The 26,011-nt window shown below is 43.7% G+C and overlaps 1 protein-coding gene across 1 annotated transcript in view; it reads left to right on the top strand.

The window, feature by feature from the left end:
- Nucleotides 1-26,011, top strand: part of si:ch211-186j3.6 (neural-cadherin) — a 327,506-nt gene that overhangs the window by 255,540 nt on the left and 45,955 nt on the right. The window contains exons 29-32 of the mRNA XM_056412797.1: nucleotides 3,214-3,341; nucleotides 3,658-3,781; nucleotides 8,759-8,939; nucleotides 17,742-17,908. Of these exons, the coding sequence (XP_056268772.1) occupies nucleotides 3,214-3,341; nucleotides 3,658-3,781; nucleotides 8,759-8,939; nucleotides 17,742-17,908 (600 nt within the window). The remainder of the gene's footprint in view (nucleotides 1-3,213; nucleotides 3,342-3,657; nucleotides 3,782-8,758; nucleotides 8,940-17,741; nucleotides 17,909-26,011) is intronic.

Below are 26,011 nucleotides of genomic sequence, written 5' to 3'. Positions count from 1 at the left end.
AGGTTCTGGGCCAGCCATCCCAACATAGATGATTGTAAAAGCACAGTTTTTTCAGCACTCTATTTAAAATACAAACCTTTTCATATTCAGCAACATCAAAAACTTCTTTAGAGCCTGACACTCTTTAATAACTGTTGAGCTGAATCATACATACTTATGTCACATTTATATTTACTTCATTCCGCTCAGTGGTTCTCAAACTTTGGGCCGCGCCCCTCTAGCGAGGCGCCAAGGCATTACAGGAGGGGAGAAAGGGGGAATGCAGATGTTATTATTTCAAGACCTTTATTGAGAACTTCACATATTACAAAGTACACAGACATACAACTCAAAACACAAAAAGTCATTAATAAATAAAAACCTAAATGCCTGTAGGCCTACTTACTCGTGTAAATGTTTACATGACGGCGTTAACAGGTTACGTTACACTACACACATCTGTGACGGACAAGATTCTTGGCGACTTGCCTGCTGTTGCCCTTCAAAACAAGAGCTCGACATTGAGCATTAATTCAGAGTGGCCGTATCAAGCCTGCAACCCCGTTTTAAAAAGAGGTGTAGTGGAAAGCTCATTGCAGAGTATAATATTGATAAAACGTCATGAATCACACATATCTGCACTCGTTTTGTTTTGCACAGGTTGCACGTTATGGTTTTCTTTCAGATTTGCAGTGTAAAATTCAGTAAAGCTCTTTATTGACACATTTGAACTTGTTTCATTTTTCATAGGTTGCTCTTTATAGTTATTATCTTGAAAAGATATTTAGGGCAAAACAGGTTAATTGCAGCCACAATAAGCTATTTTTTTGCCAAATATTAGTTCTTTTTTGCAAGGATAGAACTGTATTTGTATTCTAATAAAGTGATTGAAAACTTGTTTTCGTTTTTTGTCTGATGGAGCAATCTGGTTTAATTGAAAGTGATTTCAAAGAGTCACAAAACGTTATTTCAATAATAATTCAGCATGGACCATTATATTACAATTATGTTGGGGCGGTGGGGCATGAACATATTTATTCCTCCGAAGTGGGGCGTGACAGAAAATTTTGAAAACCACTGATTTAGCTGAAGACTCACAGTATACCCAGAAATATTCCCAAACCTCTCTTTTAATTTTTTTTTTTTAAAGCACTGCTTGCTCTACCATGAGTGCAGGCTAACCATATTAATAATGCCCTCAGGAACATTACCTTGTCTCTAATATGTCACGGAAATGTCTGTGCAATTTGAGTCCTTTATCAAACCGTCAAATTCACACGGCACATATCGGCTTTAGCGACCACGATTGCTCTGTATTGAGCCTGGGGCAGCGAGACAAATGCATGAGTGCATCAGGACTTTGGGTAATACAATCGCTTTATTCTGATTTTCATGAATCTTTTCATGATTACATCAGGGATTATTCTGTGACACAATGTCATCATTGCAAATCACATGTGAGCCTTTTCATTTGTCCTGAATGGTCAGCAGCAGCTTATCCAACCTGGTCGGATCGTGCGGACGCGCGTGCTCGACTAGCAGCGAGGACAGAGCTGCCGTCTGCAGACTCACTGCAGGATTCAGCAGCCAAGAATCTAGCAATGATTTTTTTAAATTTGATTTTGTGAATCAGATATTACTGAAGCCAACATGTTTGGTTTTGTCTGAAGCCATCGCTGGTCCGGAGCCTTGTAAAGAACTGAATAATATTTCATAGACCGTATAATCCTGCAGACATCCACCGTGGCACCATCAACCTCATTGATGATCAATCAATTAGCTGCTGCTCCCCGACACATTTACTTTCCGGTTGTGTTAAAGTAAAAGTAAAATCTTTAAGAGACAAACAGTATGTGGTATGACTCTAAACAGATAAAAACATGCCCACACCCACGAGTAAGGTCCATTTTATCATGATGTTGGCATAGTTGGGTGTGTGTGTGGTGAATTATACAGTCTAGTAATTGTTAAGAAAACTCTCTCGCTCCCGTTTCACGCAGCTGTTCCACACAGCTGTTTCTGGGTCTTTAAGCGAGTCGGCGTTTAGGGGATCATCCTCAGCTGTTCCCGTCAGTGCAGCATAGCCTAGCGTATAATATTCTCTCCTCCATCTCCCTTTGCTGTCTCGTCCCAGAGACTGTCTGCTTCTGTTTTATCGACTGATTTCATGAAAAAGCCTAATCAAACAGTTAAAACTGGGGTTTTATTTGGGGGGGTGGGGGGTGGGGGGGTTGACTTTCCTAAAGCTGGACGTAAAACTCTGCAGTCACAAATGTCCACCTGAACTGAAAGATGAACCAATTAGAATGTGGAGGTCAACAAAACATGTTATTGTTTATAGCACAATAATTATTTCGTCTACGAGAATAAAATGATACTGTGATGACAATATGGGCGGACATGGAACGGATGGTAAAAGCAGACGCCAGGGGGGCGCATTGATTATGCTAATGCTCAAAACTTGTGAATGTGCACCTACTCATGAACAGATGATGTCCATCAGGCTGAAAAAATGAAACGTATGACATGTTAGTGTGGTACTGCAAATACGGTTAATCAGACTCGGATAATTGGGATTTAGGATAAGAATACAAAAATGTTTTTGGCCTAATATGTTTACTAATCATGTTTCTATCTAGCTTCATCCAAAGTATAAAGTGAGTGTTTTTGAGATTATAAAACCTTAGGACATGTTATACTAATGTTTTTCCACCTGAATGCTAATGCACACTGGGTATCGTTAACCACTAGAGTAATTGTGCTGATCTTTATGCTAAGTGTTTTGGGGAATTATCAGGCAAGGCTTTCCCCCGCCCCCTCTGAATTAATTGCATGTACAGTCCATTAAAAGAAGACCCACTACTGTTATATTAACCACTTTCTAGTGTGGTCCCAGTATGAGCTGCATTGTACTCTTAGCGAAAGAAAGGAAAAAAATAGGTTATTAGTTAAACTGTTGATGGAATAAATTACCCCTAGAAACAGGTTGTCATAGCTTCCACATAAGCACTGCTTCTTCAGGTTTGAGCCGTGGTTTTCTCGGTGCTCTAACATTAGCAGGCGGCAGCAGATTAATATGCACTAATAGAAGGAATACGAGTCAGAAATGTGAGTGATGATGGCGAAAGCACTTGACAGCATGGTGCACTCATTTAAATAATACAGAGAGGTAGGAGCCTTGGTGTGTACCTTGGGTTTTCATAAAGCATGTCTGTGTCTGTGTGTTCTCCACAGGAAGTGCGCTTTACCCTGGATCGCTGCTCGGGGGCAGCGGTGATGGAAATGGAAGGCCTCGGCAGCTGGCTGACCACCGAGGACCACTCCTCCTGTGAGGTGACGGGCGTTACGCCCAACGCAGACAGGTACGCACAAATACCTGAACGCACAATTTTAGCAGCTTCTGTTTGGGGCTGACATGTTTGCTTTCCAGTGGTACAACGTGAAAAGGCTGAATTAGAATAGGTTAGAAAGAACTGTTTTAAAGTTAAAGCGAGGGCTAGAAAAAGGTCCCTAATCCTTTTGTGACATCTTATGCAGTTCTAATGTGTCGACACCTCCACGCTGTCCCTTTGGATCTTTGGGTAATTACTCCAATTGTACCCAAATGACGGGGGTATGGCAGTGCACGTATCCTGTGAACTGTAATATGTGCGTAAGCGTGTTCTCTATGTGTTTCAGACACCTGAACATGAGCCAGGTGCTCCAGCTGGGCGGCGTGAACGAGGACATCCCCTACGTCTACCCGCAGCTTCAGCACAAGCATTTCACCGGCTGCATCCGCGACCTCATCGTGGACAGCAAGGTAACGCGACCCTGACACGCATCACACACGCCTGTGCGGAGCCACGCGGCCGCGAGCACTCAATGCTTACACCTGCACTCCGGCTGATAAGTGGATTCATAACAGGTTTTTCAGCATTCAAAGTACCCTTGCGCCATGTAAGAGGAATAACTGTAACCTCAAAGCGCTTTCAAATATCGCAGACGTCAAAATATGAACTCTTTCCGCTTCCCGCCCAATCTTGACTTCAAGTCGAGACTTTCAAGTAACCCTCCAGTGCTCCGTTGGAGCTAAAAAGTCAGGGACTCGATGCTCAACCGTGGCGGTCTGAGGCCAAGCCCAACAAAGCCCAAATCATTGCTGTGTGAACACCGGCCTCAGGTGTCATAGCCCTTTGTGAACCCGCTGCCTTCTAAAGCCTAGAATTTTCTTTTTTTTTAAACGCCAAAGAGGAAGAAATGTTGTCCCTGCCTGTCCAAAAGTATTGCGTCTCGTCTGATAGAACTAGTATTGGGACATAAATGTCACGGTTTGAAAAATATATGTATATTCAAACTGATGCCGACAGGGTAAGATTACATTTAATTGAATTCAGTTCATTTTGTATAGCCCGATATCACAAATTACAATTTTACCTCAAAGGATTTGACTTTCTGTACACATGTGACTTCCCTGATAATCAAAAATCAACGGGACAGATGGCCAAGAAAATGTTGATATGTGTGAAATATGTTTATGTCACTGTTCAAGCTCGGTAATGTGTAACTTACCACAATTTAGGAGCAATACTACCTTTTTTACAGGATGCTACAGTTATTCCTCATTATGCTTTCATTTGCAATTCACATTGTGATTAAGACTCAAGTTACACCAGATATAAAATGTCCTCTGCATTCAATTATGCTTGCAATCTGATTACGGAATCCTTGCATCTCTCTATGCAAAGCAAAACAGTGGGAGGGGAGCGGGACTACTCCTCTTTTATGACGCTCATTGGAGGCAGCGGACGCTTTGCTGCTGCTTCCTGTAGCCGTGCACGGAGCCGCTTTGAGCACTGCGGCAGTGACGAATACGAAGTGGATATCAGAGAAGTGAAACTACTGGTTCTGTAGTTGGCTCGCTGGATTCTTTCAGGGAATCTTAAATTCCAAATGATCTCGGATGGATGCTGATCTCATTTTCAAGCAAGGAAACAAGTTGACAGTCAAACGTATGATCAGCGCTGGGAGGCCTTCTACAGCATCGGAGCAGGACTTCATTTAAAGCTAGCTAAGCCTTGGAGATAATAATGCTCCCAACATCAAATGCATACGTCCACATTAAATGACATCTGGAGCTAGAAATGCACCACTCTTTTATTGTTTATCTAGAAATTTGAATTTCACCAATCTGTTCCATATAATGAGTTTAGGAGCAAGATCCAGTTTTTAGGAAATGTGCATCTGTTCCTCTCGTTGGTACATGGTAACTATGCAAAAACTGAGATATTATATTCAATCTGGCTTAAATCATAGAGCAACTTGTTGTATACTAATATAATGTATCTACATTTACACTAATGATGCAAATGAGTCCCACACTTAGAATAGCGTTAATGTAGAATATCTCTCAAAATGTTTGTAAGCTTGTTTGAATATTCTTTCTTTTATCTGTGAAGGTTTGCGTTTGTATTGTGTATCAGGGGGTGCGACTTTGTGCGGCCTTGTTAGTTTTCCCCCTCTTTTGTGTGGTCGCCCACTCATGTTGTTGGACCCGTGCTCAATCCGACAGTGCAACGAGTTTGTACATGTGAACTTATAGCGACCCGTGAAATAGACACGTGTTGTACAGGCAGTTACCTTCAAATAGAGAAAGAAGTTCAAACCACTTATGTCTCGCAATCCGGTTCGGTGTGAGGAGCGACAGGGCCTCAAGGGCCGGTGAGTTAGGCTGTGAGAGTTGGAGTCTTGTTCCCACCCACAAACACAAATTATCTGTATCCATTCGTCCATTCCATCCATCAGCTGTACCCAGTTGACCTTTGGAAGGTCAACGTTGGAGCCGACATCGGGAGAGAGGCGGGCCACAGGGCTGCCAATCAATCACAGGACTGACACAAAGAGACAGACAATCATTCACCCGCACATTCAATTGACCAATTAACCTCACCTGCATGTCTTTACTGTCTCTCTTAATGTCGGAGGGAAACCGGAAACAAGTGCAGAAAACCCACGCCGATACCGGGAGAGAACGCAAACCCTGACTGCTATTTCCCTTCAGCAGACCTTTAAACCTCTTTTAAGAGTTTGAATCTTGACAGTGGGAATATAAAATGATGTACGTCTCTCCCGCTGCAATGCTAAAAGGCTCGTACTGCAGTCGGTGTGGGGTACCTGAGCTGCAGACTTAGCGGGAGGCTGCACACACCGTATGCACTGAGAGAAATCTGCATGATGCGTGTGGGCGAGCATGAGGACAATACATCTCCACAGAGCGAGCAGCAGTAGGCGTACTGATGATGAGTAATGTTGACGAACGTCTTCCGACATTATATTAATTAATTTGTTCTCTTATTTTTTCTCATTGGGGGTTGCTCTTATTGACGCATCTGTTTTGAGGTGTGTGTGACCGGGAAGAGGTAAAGGAAGAGGACATTGATAGTAACTGCGTAGTCTGTTTCGATGTACATGTCTCCTTGTTTGTCTGTCATCTTACTCATCTGTCAGGGGAGGTGGCCTTTTTGAGAGGCACGAGTGAGATCAGAATGTAAGAAAGAGTAATTGGTTGAAATTGGTCGTATAATTTCCACAAAAGAAAAAAGAAAACATCATGTCAATTATGGTTAAAGACAGGAACTTAAGTGGTGTTTGGGGGAACGTCTCAATTTATATTTGCAAAATAAAATAAAAAATGTTATTTATTTATTTGTATGGTCTTTTAAAAAGAGTCCAGATTTCCTTTTTCCAGAGTTAAGTTTTCCTTTTGTTATTGGGCAGTAGCGAGCCAGCTACTGGCGCTGAGCTTGTCGTCCTGTAGCAAGCCCTGGAGGACAGTTAAGCCAACGGTCGGGACCCGTTTGGACTGGAAGGAACAGGTGAATGTGTATCTGTCATCTGGGAGTCTGTACACATGTGTGTCTGTCCTTTGGGAATCTGAACATGACCAAAGAAAGATGCAGCATGTCCGGACCACGTCAACCTCCACAAAGCCTATTGAAGAGTGAGGCACTGCGGTGTGGGACCAGTGAGCGGCTGGAAGAAGAAAAACAAACTAGACCGAGCTAAAGGAAGGAGTGAATGTGACGCTGTCTCCTGGAAAAGAGACAGGAAGAGATATTTTTTTATTTTATAATTGTGTTTCTATTCTGGAGTTGGATCTCTCTCCCCCGGCTGTCATTCGCCATCATCTTTTTTAACTCTCTCCATCTTCGTCCTATCATTACTCCGCTCGTCTTTCTCCCCTCAACTCTCAGTCTACCATTACCGCTAAGTTTTAGGGTTGTTTTTAACCAAACTGTCACTCCACTTTTTTAAGTATGGAGGTTTTGCCGTTACAAGAGATGTGCTAATGAAATGTTGAATGACAGCTGCTTTGAATCGAATTTGCTCAGCAAAAAGTTTGACAGAGGTAAAACATTCCAGGTCCAGTGTAGAGAGCGTGTGGTCATTCTGCAGGAGAAATGTTGATGTGTGCTTCAGAAAAAGTGAAAACAGTATGCAGTGGTATTTTAAACATTCTTTTTCCAACTCTGTGACAATAGTTCAGTAAAGGCCCCCACCTCGTCTCAACTTGCCCCATCGGCCAGCAGCAGTGACCGACCTCGCCAATGCTTTTACGGGTGAAAATCCCTTTGGACAACGGTTCCAAGTCTTGTGGAAAAGCTTCTTTGAGGAGTGGATGTTGTTTTGGGATGAAACTTTTATCATTCACCTGTTGGTGTAAAGTCGGAAACTATGCAGCACACTCTGTTCGACACTTTGCATTTTTGGGAGAGAATTTGTATTTCACTTCCTGTGGACTGAGACATGTTTATACCCAGCACCTGGATTTATTCTTGGCAAATACAAACAAGGCCGCCCACAGTGTCTCTGAGTGGGTGTGTGACACTCCTCTCAGCCGAAGCCAACATTTGCAATTCAAGCAGAAGCGGGTGTATTTTTGCATTCAGCTCGTATGTCGGCGAGTCTTTTGCTCAAACACGCAGATATGTGCCTCAGTGACACAGATGCGCACTCAAATGAATTGCAAACACCCCGATGTGTCTCTCGCTCGTTGATGGCTATAATGTAAGTTTTTTCAGTTCAGCAATCAACGTGATTAGTCCAAACCAAACAGGACGAGCTGTAAAGCTTTCAAAAAGGTCAGCAACCAGGAAGATGCCTCTTTGGTGGAGGTCAGAGCCAATCAGCATCTCCCTGACGGTTTCACTCACTGTCAGCTTTTTACGATCCTTTGCATTCCTCCGTCCTCGCCCGCAGCACCAACATAACTCGTAAAGTTCGATTGGGCAGAGACGAGATTGAACATATTAATGTTTTTTATGGCGCAGTTTTGTGAGGGACACAAATTGAGGCGTTCAAGGTTCCCCCGTCCTTCCAGCTTTCTCTACCAGTCGGCCATGTCGTTTGTCGGTCAGAAGATTGGTCCAGTGTTTGGTTTCGTCGCTTTGGGAAGAGAGTTGGTGAGTGAAAGGTAGAGCAGGCCACAGTGTACTGTGAGCTCATGTCCTTCAACACATTTGAATATTTCTTCTCCATATATATTTTTATTTATTTACTTAAATATAACAGAATCTGACTCCCTCTGGCTCCTAACCTACCTGTCTGCCCTCTCTCTTCCCCAAACTCAATGTTCCCTTATCTTTACTTTCTAACGCTGTTCTCTTCCATTTCTTCCTTTTCGTCCTCCTCTTCGTTCCCCCATCTCCCCATCTCTCCTCCCTCCACCTCGTTCCTTTCCTCTCATCCTCACTTAATGCACCACCCCTCCATCTCCTCTCCACCTATCTCCACCTTTCAGCTGTATGATTTGGGCTCCCCGGCCGACTCGCAATCCAGCTCTCCGGGCTGCCTGACCACCGACGGCAGCTGTGTCAACATGGGCTACCCCTCCTGCGGCCACCGGGGTCGCTGTCACGGCGAGTGGGGCTCCTTCAGCTGCCAGTGTGTGCCGGGATACACAGGACACCAGTGTGAAGAGGGTAAGCCAAACTAATGCGTTAAAGGAGTACATCAAACAACAACCAAAACAAAGTCATCCATGCAAAAGAACATTTCTTGAAAACTACAGCATAATTGCTCGTAGCCGTTGGATATTGAGTTTGTAATCGCACTGAAGCAAAATGGGGTTGTAATATTTATGTGGAGCAAGTATCTCCTTGACGCAAATTTATCGTGAATTTCATCATACACATTAAGTGTGGGGACCCCCCAGTTTAGTAAACACATAACTTAGAAGAGGAGTCAGTGGACTTCAGATATCACCCATGGCGGTATCATGCCTTTGTGATACGAAGAATATCCGACTATTTGTAAATGAATGCATGTTTAGGTCACACACTTGTCATACTGAGGATACTTGTGGCCTGGAAAAGCAGCCTCACGTATGTGGATGAGTTAAGCCTGACTGCAGCAGTTGGAGGAGGCTGTTGTCGGCCCGAGATGGGATCTTTAATGACCCTCCCGCACTTTTCTTTTTACGCGTCCTCCAGATTGAGGCGGGCTCCTCCAGAGATGCATTCTGCCGACTGCGGCAGTCTCTGGTGGGCTTTTCAGTCCTGTTCGCTTCTCATCTTGTGCCGCACAAAAGAGACTCTCTCAAGTGAATGAATGAAGAAAATGTAAACGAGTCAATCTCCACATTCATGAGAGGATTCAAATCTTTGGAAAAGTAACAAGCTGTGGAGTCGAAAAAATACAAAAAGTGGCAACAATCTTTTTCTAAACCTAACCCAGTAAACATAAAAACTAAACCTACGCCTGTGCATTATAATGACCACAGCGTCCCTCATATGTCCAAAGTGGGGTACCAGTATGAAGTGTATGGCCTTCACCTGGAGTCATATTTCATCTATTTATTTTCCTGCAACAGGGTATCAGACCAGTAGGTCTGGCTTGGTGGCCGGACCGAGGGCCGCCCTATTTTCTGAACTCCGAATATATTGTGATGTGCCATAAGTGCTCTCATAATAACTACCCTGAAATAAATATTTTCATACATAAGGTCACGTATCAAGCAAAACAAGCGTAAAGTCATCATTTGCCTTGAATTGGAACACAAACAGCCGTCTCCTGGGTGAAAGTCCTGTGTTGGTTTGACCAATCCTCCGCCCTCAGAATACAATTTTGATCTCTTGCTCTCACCGAATGCAAAGACCTTCACATTCAACGTATCCATGGTTTACAGAAACCAACATTTTGACGGGGGACTGTTGTTGCGTCTCACTCTCACCCATTTCCTGTCTGTCTGCTGTATTTATGAAGGCACAGGGGAGACCCTTGATGTCTGTTTTGAACTTACACCATGCCCACATTGAGACGGGAGATGCGTTAGCTGAAGTGTATTCACACCTGGAATCAAATTGCATTTCAGCAGGTTACATGAAATATTGATGTGTTTCAAAAACAACAACAGAAAGAACTGGACTGTGCTGTACTAATATTGAAATACTCAAAGATACACACTGCAACGTTCCACCTCACTTACCTGGCATTCGAACCGAAAACATGAAAAGCGTGGAAAAAAATGCAAGCTTCATGTACTCGTGAGATAACGAAAAATTATCATGGGAGTCCAACAAGAGCAGTGTTTCTCAACCTTCTTGGGGCCAGCGCTCCCCTGTTCGTTATCCAGGTCCCTTACTGCCCCCAATTAAAATGGGATCTCAGTGTAAATGGTGATTATTATGATGTGTTATCAACAAACAAACAAAGCATGTGATTGAATGCCAAATAACAGATCTGTTTAAACTGGCCATATCATTATCATGAGTTCCCCTGAGAGCAAAGTAGCCATGTGAATATAAATTATATTCATGAGGGCTAAACAAATACAACAATTGGAAATTGTAACTTTAATTCGGCCTTGTTATTGGTAAAAAAACAGCAGCTCATTATAAAGCCACTTTAATCATGCAGGTTTTATTCATCCATGGGGCGGGGTCCCCCCAAGGAAATGTCGATTGTCCTTAAAGAAGGTGGAAAACTAACAGAAAACATTTTTGATCAGGCAAACAGGTCACCACTGTGACCACCACTGCATTTGTAACCTCCAATAAGGTGCAGCTCAGAGCTGCCCCCCTCCAGCCCCAAGCTTTGCAGAAGCACATGCAGCATTACGCTAATAAAAAAAATGAAAAGATGAAAAAAAGCCTTAAAAAAATGACTTCAGATGATGATGGTAAAAGCAGGTCTAATGATAGTATTGTGAAAATGTGCATTTTAATGATTCAACTGGCATTTAAAATCATATTTATCCACACATATCTACGCAAACACATATAGACCAAGAACACCTCAAGGGCTCCCTTTCTAAAATATTGCTTAGCACCACTCAATGTTCTGTGAACGACCCCCCATGTTAAGAAACGCTAAGTTAGAGGAACAACTCCTTGATTTTGTAAGATTATCCACAGTGGTTTAAATATCACGAGAATGAACTCCGCTGCTTTGAAAAGGGATCACGCTCTGTCTTTGGTTGTTGCGACAATCACTAATTAAATACCCCAGAACTGGTACTGCAGCCATACCATCAAACATTGATTTGTGTGTCCCAACCGTTGGCTTTACCATCCTCCAGGGCTGGCTCCAGTTCGACAAGCTCAGTGTTATGTATTTATATATATATATATATATATGTAGATGTATATAAGATGCAAAGAGTGTTGACAACAAATCTAAGCAGCAGTAAGAAAACAGCTTAATGTATTTTTTTCCCTTTATGTATCAGATGCTTCAAAAAGTCAAGGGATTTAATCAACACCCCCATTCCTGCAGGTTTAGCACGCCGCATTCTTCTGTACTAAACAACCTATCTATTTAAGAAAGGAAAGATTATAAGTGTAAAATTGATAGTGTTAATAGGATTTGATTTCACCACATCCCACACAAATCCCACACAGGCAGTCCTCGATAAACTGCAGCAAAAAGACACAACGGAGTTCAGAGAGGACGCAATTGATCGGATACACAGTGTGTGCCGAGGAAGGGGCCGCGAAAATATGCGATCCGACGTCGCCTCCAAGCGGGATCTCACGGGCCACTCAGCTTTGTCGCAGTTGCACGAAACGGGAGACAAAGAGGAAGCGGGCGTGGAAGTGGGCGGAAAACTCACTGCAAGAATGGCACCAGAAACATTTTAGATGTGCTTGGTTTAGTCTGCCTGGCATGCACACAATCCACTTCAGGGAACATGTGCTTAGGAACTTGGAATAACCCAAGCTTCATTTTCTATATTGTGTCTTCTGCATTTTCTGTCATGCCACCAGCTCTGCATGGGGGCGTGAGGGAGGGTTAAGCCGCGTTGTGAATATTCAAAATGCTTTACTCGCGTGAGTTTACTCGCTCGACCATTTGCCGCGTTCACAACAAAATCTTTGGGACTCTTCGTGAGAGGGCGGGGCTTATCTCACAGTTGTCATTTCCGTAATCCACCACGGAAGAACTAACCACTATTTTGGCGAGTTGCGAACAGTGGCGGTTCGTCCATAGGGGGCGCTAGGGCGCCGCCCCTCTTAAAATTTGGACATGAAAAAAAAAAGAAGAAGAAAAAATAAAATCCTGTCAAAAAACATTATATGCCAAATCATTTAAATAGTAAATATACTGTGTTGACGCGCTAAATATGTGTGGGAGACCATAAGCCCCTGTCAACAACCACTTAAGTTAATGTGAAAAAATATAATATATCGCCATTATCACGGAGAGAAGCCCCTCCCCTTTTTCGAGGCGCTGGTCTAACGTGTGTGTACGGCATCGATACAACATTTCAGTCATTTTGGCAATGACCGGCTTCACATTGGCGGATGAAACTGAATCTTGGGCGCACAAATGTGCGCACGCGATTGGATTATTCGGCAGATCAGAGACCCGTATGTTCCCTCAGCCCATAGAGCAGTGTTGCCAGGTCCGCGGTTTTCCTGCGGAATCGGGCCACTTTTGAAGTGTTGCGGGTTGAATTTTTGTCCTTGGTTCGGATAGACCTATTTTGCATGCAAATTACATGAATATCTTTAAATAAAAATCCATATTTTAAATGAAATAATTTATTCATACCCAAATCCTACCAAACTGACTCCAGATCAGCACGTACACATTTTATTTATGATAATATACTGTATCTAATTACACAAGGCCATTTTAGGACCTAGGTGAAATAACTTGACGGAAAACTGCTTTTAATGCTGGCAAACTAAACATATGTTGTTACTTTGTAGATATTACAATACATTTGGCAATGATAGCAATGCTGTTGGACTTTAAAAGCAGTGTATATGGTTTGGCACGGCATATTTTGAGTTCTGATATTGGGCTGGTTTTATCTCACAGACCTGGCAACCCTGCCAGGGAGCTCCACCTCCACGCAGGTACGCGAGCAACATAGCTAGCCCTCAGAGCATGTCATCCCTGTTGTTTCCTGTGGGCTTCAAGATGTCTGAGCACCACTTGTACCACCATAGTGCCTGTCCCCAAACACCCCAAGTGCCCCTGGCCCTCCTACTGGAGACCCGTACCCTCACCTCGTTGTCAGTAGGACTTAGAGGGTTGGTCAAGCTTTCATTTGTTCTGGATTGCCTGCCATTTTGATTGCATACAATTTGCATATGGCAGTTTGCAAGTTCCACCCACCTCACGCATTGCGCCACTTCATGGCACTTTTCCCACCTGGGAGAGGCTGTGTTGTACTGAATGCTGGAATGCTGGTTTATCAGCAGCTCTCAAACACCATGTTCAGTTCTCGAGACCAGCTCCTCCATAGAGCCCTCTGCTGCTCACTCTACCATGTACAGCTGGACTTCCACCCGGGCCGGGGCGGCGCCCCAGGAGTGGGATATGACACCCACCTCCCTGAGCCTTTCCTCACGTGGTGAGCCCTCTCCATGCGTGTCTCTCCCTCTGTACACCTGCTGCACAGCTCGCTGCGGTAATGTCTTCATGTCATCATCAAGTTTGCTGGCGACACAGCAGTGTTGGGGCTGATCACGGACGGGACAGAGACTGGGGAGGTTGGATCACCTGGCCAGGAGTGTACAGTGGACAGCAGAATCCAGACCTCCAAGAAGACAAGAGGACCAAGAAGTGGACTACGGGGACAGCGAGCGGAGGAGCACCCCATCTCCAGAGCAGGTTGAGCAGCAGAGAGGGTCAGGCGTCTCCATCTGCACATCCTCACACGGACCTCGCTCTCCACGTCAACCCACCAACCCTCACGTGGTGAAGTGGCTTGACTAACTTTCGCCTGTAATTCAACAAGGCCCCCATATTCCCCCACCATCACCAGCGTGTTTGAGAGTGTTCTGACCATCCGTCTGATGCAGTGGTTGCACGCCCTGGGCGTAGGGCGCTACAGAGGGGACCTGCCGGTCGGCACAGTACATGGTGGTCGCTGGTGGCTGTCCCTCCATCCTGGACATATACACCAAGCACAGGTGACATAGCGGGCGTAGCGATGCAGAAAACCCAGATGATGACGGCCTGACTGTTTATCCACAGCGTGTTCACGGCGATACCACGGTATCAAGTGCACCACAAAATCAACTGAGAACAGGACAGCTTCTTCAGTATCAGGCTGCTGAACAGGACTGAGACTGTCATTAACACTATACACCAACACCACTGCTGAAGATCATATGTCTGCTATATTACATTTGTACGTGTTTATTATATATATATATATATATTATATATATATATATTGTATATATATATATATATATATATAGTATCAAAAAGTACATATTTTATTTATATTTTTATATATATATATTGCCATGATATATTCTATTATTACATATTTTTATATATATATTGCTAAGACTTTCTTCTTTTTTGCGTGGGGATATTGTATAGTCTTTTCTCATTCTTATTCTTTTTTAGTCTGCTACTGCTGTTAGATTGTTTTGCACATAAGAATTTCACGAACTTGCTACTTGTATAAAAAGGGGAAAAAACAAAAAAACGAGCATTGCAGAGATCAGCACATGTGCTGACCCCATGGCAGGTGCCTGTCCAGCTTTGTTCCTCAACCTGTCCAGCCTGTCCCCTGTCCCCCCAAGGTAACCTGCCTAAATGACTGCTGCCCCCCTGCACCCCCCTGCCCCTCACCCTGAATGGAGGAGACCAGGACTCCCAATTTCTTGTGGTCCTGCCTGCTCATTGCCCATGCCACTTGCATATCGTCAAAATGCCTCCCACCGACCACGCATTCCACCATCGACTTACCACCGCAACAAAACAGATCCACCGACTTCCCACCTGGGGAGACCTGGACCGAATGCTGGCCAGGCGGACAACACTATTGTTCCCGCCAAGCCACCATCCCAAGCCTCAGCAAGCTCAGATTGTCACTCTACAAGCTGCACACCAAGCTCAGACTCCTGTCGCCTGCACTCGGGTGGTCGGTGCTGGTGGTGCCCACCATGGCCGACCAGACCCGCCTCAACCTCAGAGCAGCCACAGGATGCACCTGGAGCTCCTCCCCCCTCTACTCCTGTACACCTATGCCTGCTACTCCCTGTACACCCCACATTCATCTCAAGTGCAACAGTCCACAGCAGTGTTGCTGGATCTGTGACGACGACAGACGGCCCTAGGCTGGGAGGTTGGATCACTGTGGACAGGCTAGGAGAGGAACAGTGCCTCAAAGCTCGCAGCCAAGAGGAGAGCCAGCTGGCTGCGAGAAGGGAAGAGAGAGGAGAGAGACGTGAGGACAGGGAGAGGAGAGGAGAGCACACCTAGTCAGAAGTTCAAGTTCTCCAGAGGACCTCATCCTCACCACGCCTCACACCTACATGGTGAAAAGACACCCACCACACAACGCTTTCCTTAATAACTCGGGAAAGGAAACATGAGGAAATCGAGGATGGCCCACAGATCCTCAACACATTCTACACCAGAGTTCTGACAGTACACCAGTACCATACTCATCTGGTCACTCACCGCCCCTGGAGCCGGCCTGGCATGCAGGGTGGTGAGGGCACTACAGAGGGTGGTGCGGTCGGCACTGGACATCCATCCATCCTGCTTCCTCCATCCAGCGGGTATACACTAAGCGTGCCAATGGATGCGGCCAAACACCACCCACCCAACAACTAACCACCCACCCTTCTACCAGGCGACACTACCGTCGCAGTAGGCACAAACAGGACAGGTCACGCAAACAGGCTGAGGGACCAGCCAGCAGTCAGGCCATCAGGCTGCTGAACAAGGACTGAACACACCTATACAATACACCAGAACATATGTGATATGTATATATATGGTATATTATTATATATATATATATATTATATATATATATTATATATATATTATATATATATATATATATATAAAAAAAGTAAATATTATATACATTTACATATATATATATATATATTGTATATTATATTATATTATTTTATTATATATATATATTGTGTTAACTCTTTTCTTCTTTTGTGTTGTTATTGTGTATAGTTTATCTTATTCTTTTTCTTTTTTTTTTGCTGCTGCTGCTGGGTGTTTTTGTACATAGAATTTCACGAACCGATTATACTTGTATAAAAGGGGATGTGACAATAAAAACTTGAAACTTGAAACTTGAAACTTGAAGCATGGCGTCGGTGACTGAAAACTCTGTGGTATCTCTACGCGAAAGACCTTTCAATCGACGGTCAGATATTGACAAGAAGAGGCTGAAAGAGTTGGGACCCGAACATCCGGAATTAAAAATTCAGCAGCAAATCGCTGACCGCGGGAGGACGTACACCCGGAGATTCTCCTCTAGCCGATATGCTAACCGGAGCTGGTTAGCTGAATGCTCCATGAGTAATTCGTTTTTTGTTCCCCCCTGTCTGTTGTTCCAAAGTCCTGGGACTGAAACTCTCTGGACTACAACGGGTGAGGGATCTACAGAGCTTCAGACAAGTGTAAAGCACGAATCTTGCCGCAGTTATCTAGCTAAGAGCATGGAGCTAACTCGCTAACAGCTGTGAGCGAGTTAGCTTCATGCAGAGCAGTAGGAGACCGAACTGGCATCGAAACACAACGAAGAAGTTCTGAAAAACAGACACATTCCCTCAAGAATAATGAAACAGGCTGGTTACAGACATGATTGACTTTAACCAGAGAGTTATTGAGAAGTTTGCCAACTTTAAAGAGAGGAGGCTACTTGTCTTTACAGTAGTGGCTCTGCTCTGTCCCCCATGTAACATGTGATCTCTTTCTGACTCTATTCTGCTCTGAACCTCTTTCATGTGAGGGTGAAACTCTTTTATTTTGCAAACCTCTGAAACCCAACCCAATGTTCCTTAAAGCTGCTCTGAACCTCTCATGCCCAAAGTTACAGTGTGTTGATAGTTGTTATTGGACAGTGTTGAGCACGCTGTGTTCTTGAAATAAAGCTTTGTTTTTTACAATATTCTACTCAAAACCTCTTTTCTTCTCATTGTTGAGTGATATTTAAACTGCGCCCCCCCCCAAAAAAAATTCACCAGCCACCACTGGTTGCGAATATTAGCCTCAAGTGGAAATATTGAAGGCGAATATTCACAACGCCAAATTCGCGGCAAACGTGTCGCCCGGCGGAAGTTGCGTCTATCGCAACCAGTCGCGTCTACGTTGACTTTGCATGGGATCTCCTGTGTAAACGCATCTTTAGGGTTAAAACTATTTAGATGAGTGACGTCACGTCCCTCTGGTTTGAAACATTTTTTAATTCGATAAGAGAAGTGTCATAAATCTCAATAATATGCGATGTGACTGACATTTTTGAGTGTGTGTGTGTGTGTGTGTGTCAACACCAGAGGCCCCGGAGTATTCCTTTGATGGCCACAGTCATGCGCATTACCAGCTGGCATCCCCGCTGCCGGCCCGGAGGACGTGGGTTCAGGTCCTGGTTCGTACCCGCAAACACGGCAGCACCATCCTAAATCTCATCTCCAAGGAGCTGAGTGAATATATACGACTAGAGGTAAGGCTGCTACCTGTGTGTGTTTGTGTGTGAGGGGGGGGGGGGGGGGTTGAATATCGTGGATATGTCTCCTCTTCCTTACATCCTGCAAAGTAACAGCAGTCATTTTCTTCAAGCATGAACTGCGCTGACAGTAGGCCTCGCTTCAATCGCTGTGATGTAACCCATCGAGCAGCCAGGTTGTAAACAAGTTGTTAACAGGGGGGGATTCAACATAACAATCGAAACAAGCCCAATTGCTCCTTGTAAAGTCATAAAAACTGAATGGTGTGTCACATGATATTGCATTGGGTGCATGTCCCGATAACCCTTTAAGGGAATAGTTCAACATTTATCTGAAGTATACCTATTTTCTTCATTTCTGAGGGAGATATATAAAAAAAGATATGATTGTTATCAATCTGTCATGCCTGTCATGGCCCTGATATCTACGGTGTTTTATCGAGATATATTTATTTCCCTCCGCAACAGTCCTCATGCAAGGCTAGGCTAATGGCCTCCACTCAGATAGTGGGAGTGAGATCTCTCCGCTTCGCATAGAATGGCTTTCGGCTGGTGAGGGCAGCGTGAACTTCCCTTCACTTAAAACCGCTTTCTGCCCCGTCTCAAGGTCAGAATCACTAAATATATTGCACTTATGACATTACATAAAGTTGTGAAGCCGAGTGCACTGATCCACTCGGCGAGATATAAATGTTGCCTTTCCGTCAACAACACCGTCGGCAGAACAATAACTAAAACAGGGCTCTCAAGTTTTGAAGACAGGCAAGCGTGACATTTCCATCAGCCCCCCCAATTCCAGGATGCTTTATTTTCATTGGTTGCTGGATTAAATCTTACCCAGATACAACAGATAGGCCCTACGGTTTCTTTTTCTGATTGGCTATTGTGTAGCCCTTTTTTGGGGGGGGGATTGGCTGATAAGTGGCTCCTCACAGCAGAACTCCAGGGGAGCGCTTGATTCCTCCATGGTGAGGGCAGCGCGGCCAGCTCATGTTTGCGCGCTGCGGCACATTAAAACATAATATAGCCGAGAGTTGTTTTCAGCGTGAGAAATACGATGTGTGGCGGGAGTGCGTGACTTAAGACCGAAATGCGTGAGTCTCACGCTCAATGCGTGACACTTGAGAGCCCTGCTAAAAATAAAGTCTGTCAAATGAGCACCTTCAGATCTTAAAAAGAAGATGATTTGAAGCTGCTGTGTTCTGGGAAAGTCTAAGCATGACACGCCTTATTTAGTGTTGAGTACGTGCTGAATGTTGTTTTGTGGACTGTTTTTGCAGGCTCATTTCATACAGAATGGTAAATTTTTGCATAAAATGCTGGACGTTAGCTAATTACATTATGTGCAAATAGCACACATACTGCTTGGCAGCACAGTTACGGGTGCATTTAACTCTGTTATGTCTTGTTTGTGCAGGTGTAGCTGCTGCAGAAGCTGCACGAAGCTTTTGTATACTTGCCCGTCAGTCACAGACTACTGATTGCACTCAGTAGCTCGCGTTGGCTGTCTCTCATTAGTTTTATGAAGGGCACTGATTAAACAAACACCTTCTAATTGCTTAACGTTAATGAGTTAGTTAACTTTCTTTTTTTCACTTGACAATGTGATCCATCTGTGTAGTGTCTGTGTCCACCCCGGCATCGTACACATCGTGAATGTACATTAATACTTATGTTTATTGGCTTTTGGCTATGACTGACAATCAGTCGCTTCGTCATCCTGATCCGGCTTTGTCTTTACGTTGATGTTCTTATGAAGGAAACTGAACAAACCAATAATTGTATTTTACAGGATTTTTAACCATTTCTTTATCCATTTGATTTGTGTTTTATTATCCTACATTTTACATTTAATAATCTACCAAAGTGTGCCACAAATAGGCTTTAACTATTGGGTTGATATTCTTAATAAAACCATTTAAAAGAAAAAACCTAAATTCTTAAAAAGTCTCAAATTCATCCAAAATACCACCTTAAGACACCAAGACCTTGAAGAACGCACAAGAACCCCCTTATTATCAATATACCAAGGAGAATGCCCGAGGCCTCCGGTCTGTGCTCGTAAAGTTTCACAAGGCAATGATTATACTAGAAGTAGAAACAGCTCATTTTATACGGTGATAACGTTTCAATAAGTGGTCTCGCTACAATGGAATGGCTTCTCTCAGCTTTCTTGCCATTATAGCAAGTATGCAGGAGAAACGAACACGTTCATACTGAATCCAGAAAGACATGTTTTTCGTAAAAAAATCTGCATCGGTTTAGCATAAACTGGGCATATCAGTAAAGTGAAACTAATAGAACCCACTCTCATTCGCATAGCTTGAGGTGAGAGGTCACCGCTATCAATATAACTTTGGAACGTTTCTATTACCGACAAGCTAACATGACACGGTTTGAACCAAAGGATACGTTATCTAGTTTCATATCACACCAGAATATCCACCTCAGCTTGAAAGCCGAGCCTGCCTCTACTCCCCTTCTGTAATAAGGTGGTTCCAGCCGAGGGCGGCGGCATCTCAGGGGAGTTTAAGAGAGTTTATGAGAGTAAATGCATTGCGTCGCCTCCATTTATAGTGGAAGAAAATAGAGGTTCCCATACAGGATGGTGTATTAGCATTGTGAATGATTTAGATTGACGTTGAAGGCACTCTGCCCGGACGGAGTACAGAATATAACCGTTTTATTTGCTTCTTTGTCTCGAGGGCTTCATTTTCTCCCCTTTGTTATGTTCCCTCCGGTTGCTCCACTCACACTTGAAATGCGCCCTCATATTGTTTTGTTGGTTTGCCGCCCTTCCTGGTTTTTCCACCCCTGACTGACTCTCCGCCAGTCCTGTCCTCTCACGCCGCAGACCGCACGTATTGATCAAGCCTCGCCGTCTGAACTGATGATGATTTTCCAAACCACAGCTGCTGTTACAGTAAAACCTCCTCTGATCCTCGCCTGTCATCCATCTGTCTCTCCTTCCCATCCACCTCCAACCTCTCCTACGTTTCTTCTTCTTAAATGTCACACTGCTCCCTTAGCACAGCCACATTGGGGACTGGGTTCACATCAACTGTCCTCAACAGACGGCGCATTTATTTCCTGGGTGCAAACGGCATGGAAACGTGTGTAATCTTATGAAATAGACCCCCCACACACACACACACACACACTTATTAAACTATTGGAAAGCCTGTAATGTTCCCTGGCAGGAATCTAACTATATTGCCTTCTTCGGTTATGTTTTTTCCTGTAATAGTTCTGTTTGCTTTTAATCAGAGCAAGGAATTAGTATGCGATACTCTTGGCTGGCTGCAGACTCACGATATAAGGAGCGCTTTGTTGCTGCTGTTTGCGTGTGCCTTGAATTTCAACATGTTGGTTAGTTAAAGATGTTGCACTTCTTTCTTCCTCCCCTTGGAGTACTGATTGCAGCATGGTGTGTGAGTTCCCGTGTTCTGCGGTTACCCTCCCCAGTGGGATGAAAGTGTCTCGCTACAATGGAGGTATTAGAGGAATTATCCTATATGAGAGGGTTTTGTTGCAAACAACCAACTAGCTCTTTGTTGCATTAGTTTGCATTGATTCATTGTTGATTCAGAGAAGACATTAGTCAAAATGAATGGAAATGTGCTGGGATTACCTCAATTTAGTAGGCATTAAGAGAGCTAAAGAACATCTTCACTCCGAAGTATTCAAATGTTGTTCAATACTAAAGCATTGCAAACATTCTGGAGCATTATAAAGAAACAGAAGAGTTCACTGATTGGCTTTCAGCGCTGTCAGTCCCTTCTCAGTCTTCTTGAGCTGTGACAAGAGTGTGTGGATAAAACAGGAAGTTGTTAAATTCCTACTCTTTAGCGGCTGGCTAGCTACTTTCCTTCCAGTCCCTTTATACAATAGATTGCTTGCATTGACTAAAACAAAATGATCATATGAATACTGATACATGATTTGATGAATAACACTGAAAATAGAGTTTAAAATAATGAACAAAGCGTGATGGTGAGAGCAAAGTGCTGCAAGTTATTGATACAATGTTCACAGCCTGTTTGTAGAATAAATAGTGAAAGGTTCATCATATCATTTACTCAGTGGCGGGCCGTCAGGGCCAGCAAGGCCTTCTCTGCTGGCCTAAACATCATCAGAATATATATATTTTTCTAAATATATTTCCCCACAAATATGTATTCAATTATTTCCCAGAGTAAGAGTTTTTCTCTTAATTTCATAGCGTTCCTCTTGGTTGCGCTGCTGCCAGCGCCATGTTGAGATTTGGAGGGCTGGTCTTTATGTTAGATCTTTTATCCAATCATATTCAGCCATCGTGTGTTGCCAGGGGGCTAACATCTGCCCTTAGGCCTTCAGAATCAACATTGCGGGCGCTGGTAGCTTCAAGTGAATGGGAATGACGATGTTGTGTCAACCAATCAGCTTTAAAGTTGGCTCCTCTAGGTCTTCTAGAAGGCCCCGGAACCGGCACAGGAGCAGCTAGCAGGCGGAGGGCGTGCACGTCTTTTGATTGGATTACCAATATTGAGAGGCGGGGCCTATGGGCAGGTAGATGCAAAACCTCAGAACTAGGAAACTGAATTTGATAAAGGAATTAATTTGCGGACTACAAAGCTGTTTTTTCAACCCACAATGGCGGAAGGAGGAGAAGATGTCGATTTGGTCGAGCATATACTTGGAATCTGCTTTGGGTGCGACAATGCCCTGTTTAGTGAACAAACTAGTGCAAGTGACTTTTTTTCTTCTTTTTCTCCGTCCCGATGCGCGCATTCTGCAGCGCGCGAGACGGAGAGCCGAGAGAAATGACATGCTGTTGTGTAGATACGATCAACATCAGACGGCTGTTTAGTTTAATAAATGAACAAAGACGTGCTATAGAGAAAATGACGGGGGCGGGCCAATTTTTTTTTATGTCATGCGATCTACCAATACTACGCCGCGATCGACGTATTGAGCAGCCCTGGTCAAGAGCCATGGCATCATAATGATAGTAATAAGAGGTGGATTAATTCGGGTGGGACTGTGTAGGACCTCACTGAAGGCCCAGGCCCCAGGCACACGGCCCGCCACTGCATTTACTTGTACGTGCATGTACAAACATATTCACTGAACCATGATTTAAAAGTGTTTCTCTCTTTTGAGGAACAGAATATGATTTTAAGAGGGCAAACATTTCTAAAGGAATTAAATGTTTAGATGAAAGCTGTGATAGTCGAGAAATTATGATGTCAAATGAAATAGTATTGAGTCTTAAACCTTTCTTTGGGGAGGATGACCGTCTTGACTTGGTTAGTTCACGGCTTTTAATACCTGAATGAATCAAAAGCTGCCATGCCTCATTCCAGTGGCAGGCTGTAGACATCCTATGATACATTATAGAGCAATACTATAGTATTATAGGCTTACTAAAGAAGATGCAATTAGTCAACAATTAATTGACAACTGGCCAGTTCAACGCTATTTAGAAATGAATAAAAATATAGAAATAAGTAGCAAGAGATCAGTGTATTTCTTTCATTTCACGCATTAAATATGAATCATAATCACAATGCAGGCCATGTTTGCCATAAGGTAAATAAATAAATAGTATACATCCATCAAACTTCCATTTTTAAACGATATCCCAGGGTGAGGTACATCACCGATTGTTGCGACCATCTTGCCAAGTTGTGAGGCAATCAGTGTGATTGCTGTAAACACATTTATACTGAGGTGACAACCGCGCCTAATGACGGATGATGGATGCACTGGCGCCGCTAGAGGACTACGTGAGAAGGGAACAAGTGATCAGGGACAAGCTCACCCACAAGCACATGGCTCTCTGTGCAAGAACAAACATCTTCCTCTTGGTCTTCCTCTCCGTGGTCGCCGTGATTCAACGTAGAGAACAACTGGTCAGCAAGCTCATTTATATGCAGAAAGCTCGGGCCATCACCAAAATGAGGGCATTTCTTTTGGAAGAGTGGCGTTTAACCCTCCAGTAGAGGCTCAAGACAAAAGAGGACGTGACTCCAAACCTTCTTCAGACACGTTGTTGGTTTTACCTTTAATGTGTCACCTCTGTGCACTTCCAACAGGCACAAAGCAAACACATCGACTGTGGTAGCATCCTGATGTCGGTCCAGGCTTGTCTCACAAACATTTTATATTTGATACAAGAAATAAATCCACATTTCACACTGTTACACGCTGCACTTCATGAGGTGCGGTTGTTTCTGTTTTATAGAAGTATGAGAAAACCCTTACATTGTACTACCCACTACTTCATACTGTGAAGAGCTTTGGCTCATCAGTTCAGACAGCCTCCAGTGTCAACAAATCATCGGCACCCCACTTCCAACAATAAAATCCCTATTCCCCCCACCCCCCCAAAAAAAATCAACTTGTCAAAAGAGAACGTGAAAGCATTTAAGAGCCCCCTCATCCAGCTCAGCTCCCGTTCCAGCCGTTACCCTCTGTGATACACTGTAGATCACTGCCGTCCCCCACCGCCATCTATCGCCCCCTAACTCAATCTGCTGTGTGGATGTGTGTATTGTGATGTCTGATATGATTGGGACTCTTTGCCTGTGGGATTTTATTGAGGACATAGTGTTCTCCCGATTTACATTGTGTACGACATCATTGAAAGCCCAAACTATACATACTTTATACAGACATATGCTTTATACTTTCTACTGAGTGAAAAATCCAGTGCTCAATTCAGACTGCCCATGAAGTGATAATTTCACCAGGAGCAGAGTTAACAGTCAGGGGACTAACATAGAACCCCTGGTTCTTATTTTGATCATTTAGCCACATACCTAATTTTCTCTCAGCTTCACAGGCCAAGGTTTAACATGGGTCTTGATACAAAATTGTCACGAATTCCCCACCTTCCTAGTTAAATTCATCCTGCTTACATGTTTAATTAACTCTCCTGTCATTCCAGATCCTGTCATCCTCACCTCGTTAGTCTCTCATTCCCTTCACCTGGTCCTCACGCCCTTCTCACCTGCAGCCCATCCCCTCATTAGTCCCTCACTATTTAGCTCCCTCACTTCCACTTGTCCTCTGCCAGATTGTTTTGTGTGTCACTGCCAAACTCTCCAGCGAATTCCCTGTACTAGTTCTGATCTGCCTGTTACGACCCTGTTTGCCTGTTCACCCGACTTGAGATTTTTGCCTGCCCCTTTTGGATTTGTTGCCTTGTTTGACGGACCACCCGGTTTTGACCCTGCCTGAAAGATTAAGTAAACAGCCTCCTTCTGCATTCCTGTGTTTGTCGTGCTTTTGGTTTCCAGTACCTGTAACCATTACAAAAATAATGAAACCACAGTCATCTTTTCTCTTAGTACCCGTGCCTTTCTTCAGAGTACAACTCTCTCTTTGTGGAGAAATGTGCGTTTACGAAATAATGTCTAAGAAATAAAGGGAATCCCTGAACTGATAATTAAAGGGGATAACCATGTTGCAAGAGGGTGGGCTATATCTATAATTTGCTATTTACATACATGTATGTATACATCTTTTGGGATGTGCTGAACACAGACAGACTGGCCATATTGGTGGAGGTTTTCTTTCAAATCAAAAGTTAAGAATAGCTCATGGGAGGTCCTGTAAACTAGAAAAAGGTGCAGTTTAATGGTGTGTTGTTGGCCAACTGCTTTGACAAGTCTGAGATATCATTATTGCTTCTCGCTTCAGTAAAGCTGCATTATTACACTTCTGTTGGCCCCTTCTTGTGTTTTCTTTTCTTCATCACGGCCTCTTCCCTCAATTTGACTTCCTTTATCTCTCTTTTGTTCATCCTCCAGATTTTCTCCGGGTTGCTGGCACATGGCTGTCTTGCTTTGATAGATTCCCATCTACCTTGTATTATGAAGACATACTGTAAAACTGGCATCAGTTTGGACAAAATACAATTGTGAGTTAGGTAGTGTACATAGAAATTGGTCATTAATTTGTGTGACATTTGTTTTCACCTTATTTTTAAAATAATATGCACCTATACCTTGTGTTGAGTGTCAATGGATGAATTAATACTGACCTGGATAAAAATTAACCAATTTAAGATTGTAGACGATTAAAAGTGGCACATGCAGAGGGAAAGGCATCATG

This window comes from Pseudoliparis swirei, chromosome 4 (assembly GCF_029220125.1).
Source record: "Pseudoliparis swirei isolate HS2019 ecotype Mariana Trench chromosome 4, NWPU_hadal_v1, whole genome shotgun sequence".
Classification (NCBI taxonomy): Eukaryota; Metazoa; Chordata; class Actinopteri; order Perciformes; family Liparidae; genus Pseudoliparis; species Pseudoliparis swirei.
Note: the sequence above shows the minus strand (reverse complement) of the source record. Positions and strands in the feature narration are given on the sequence as shown.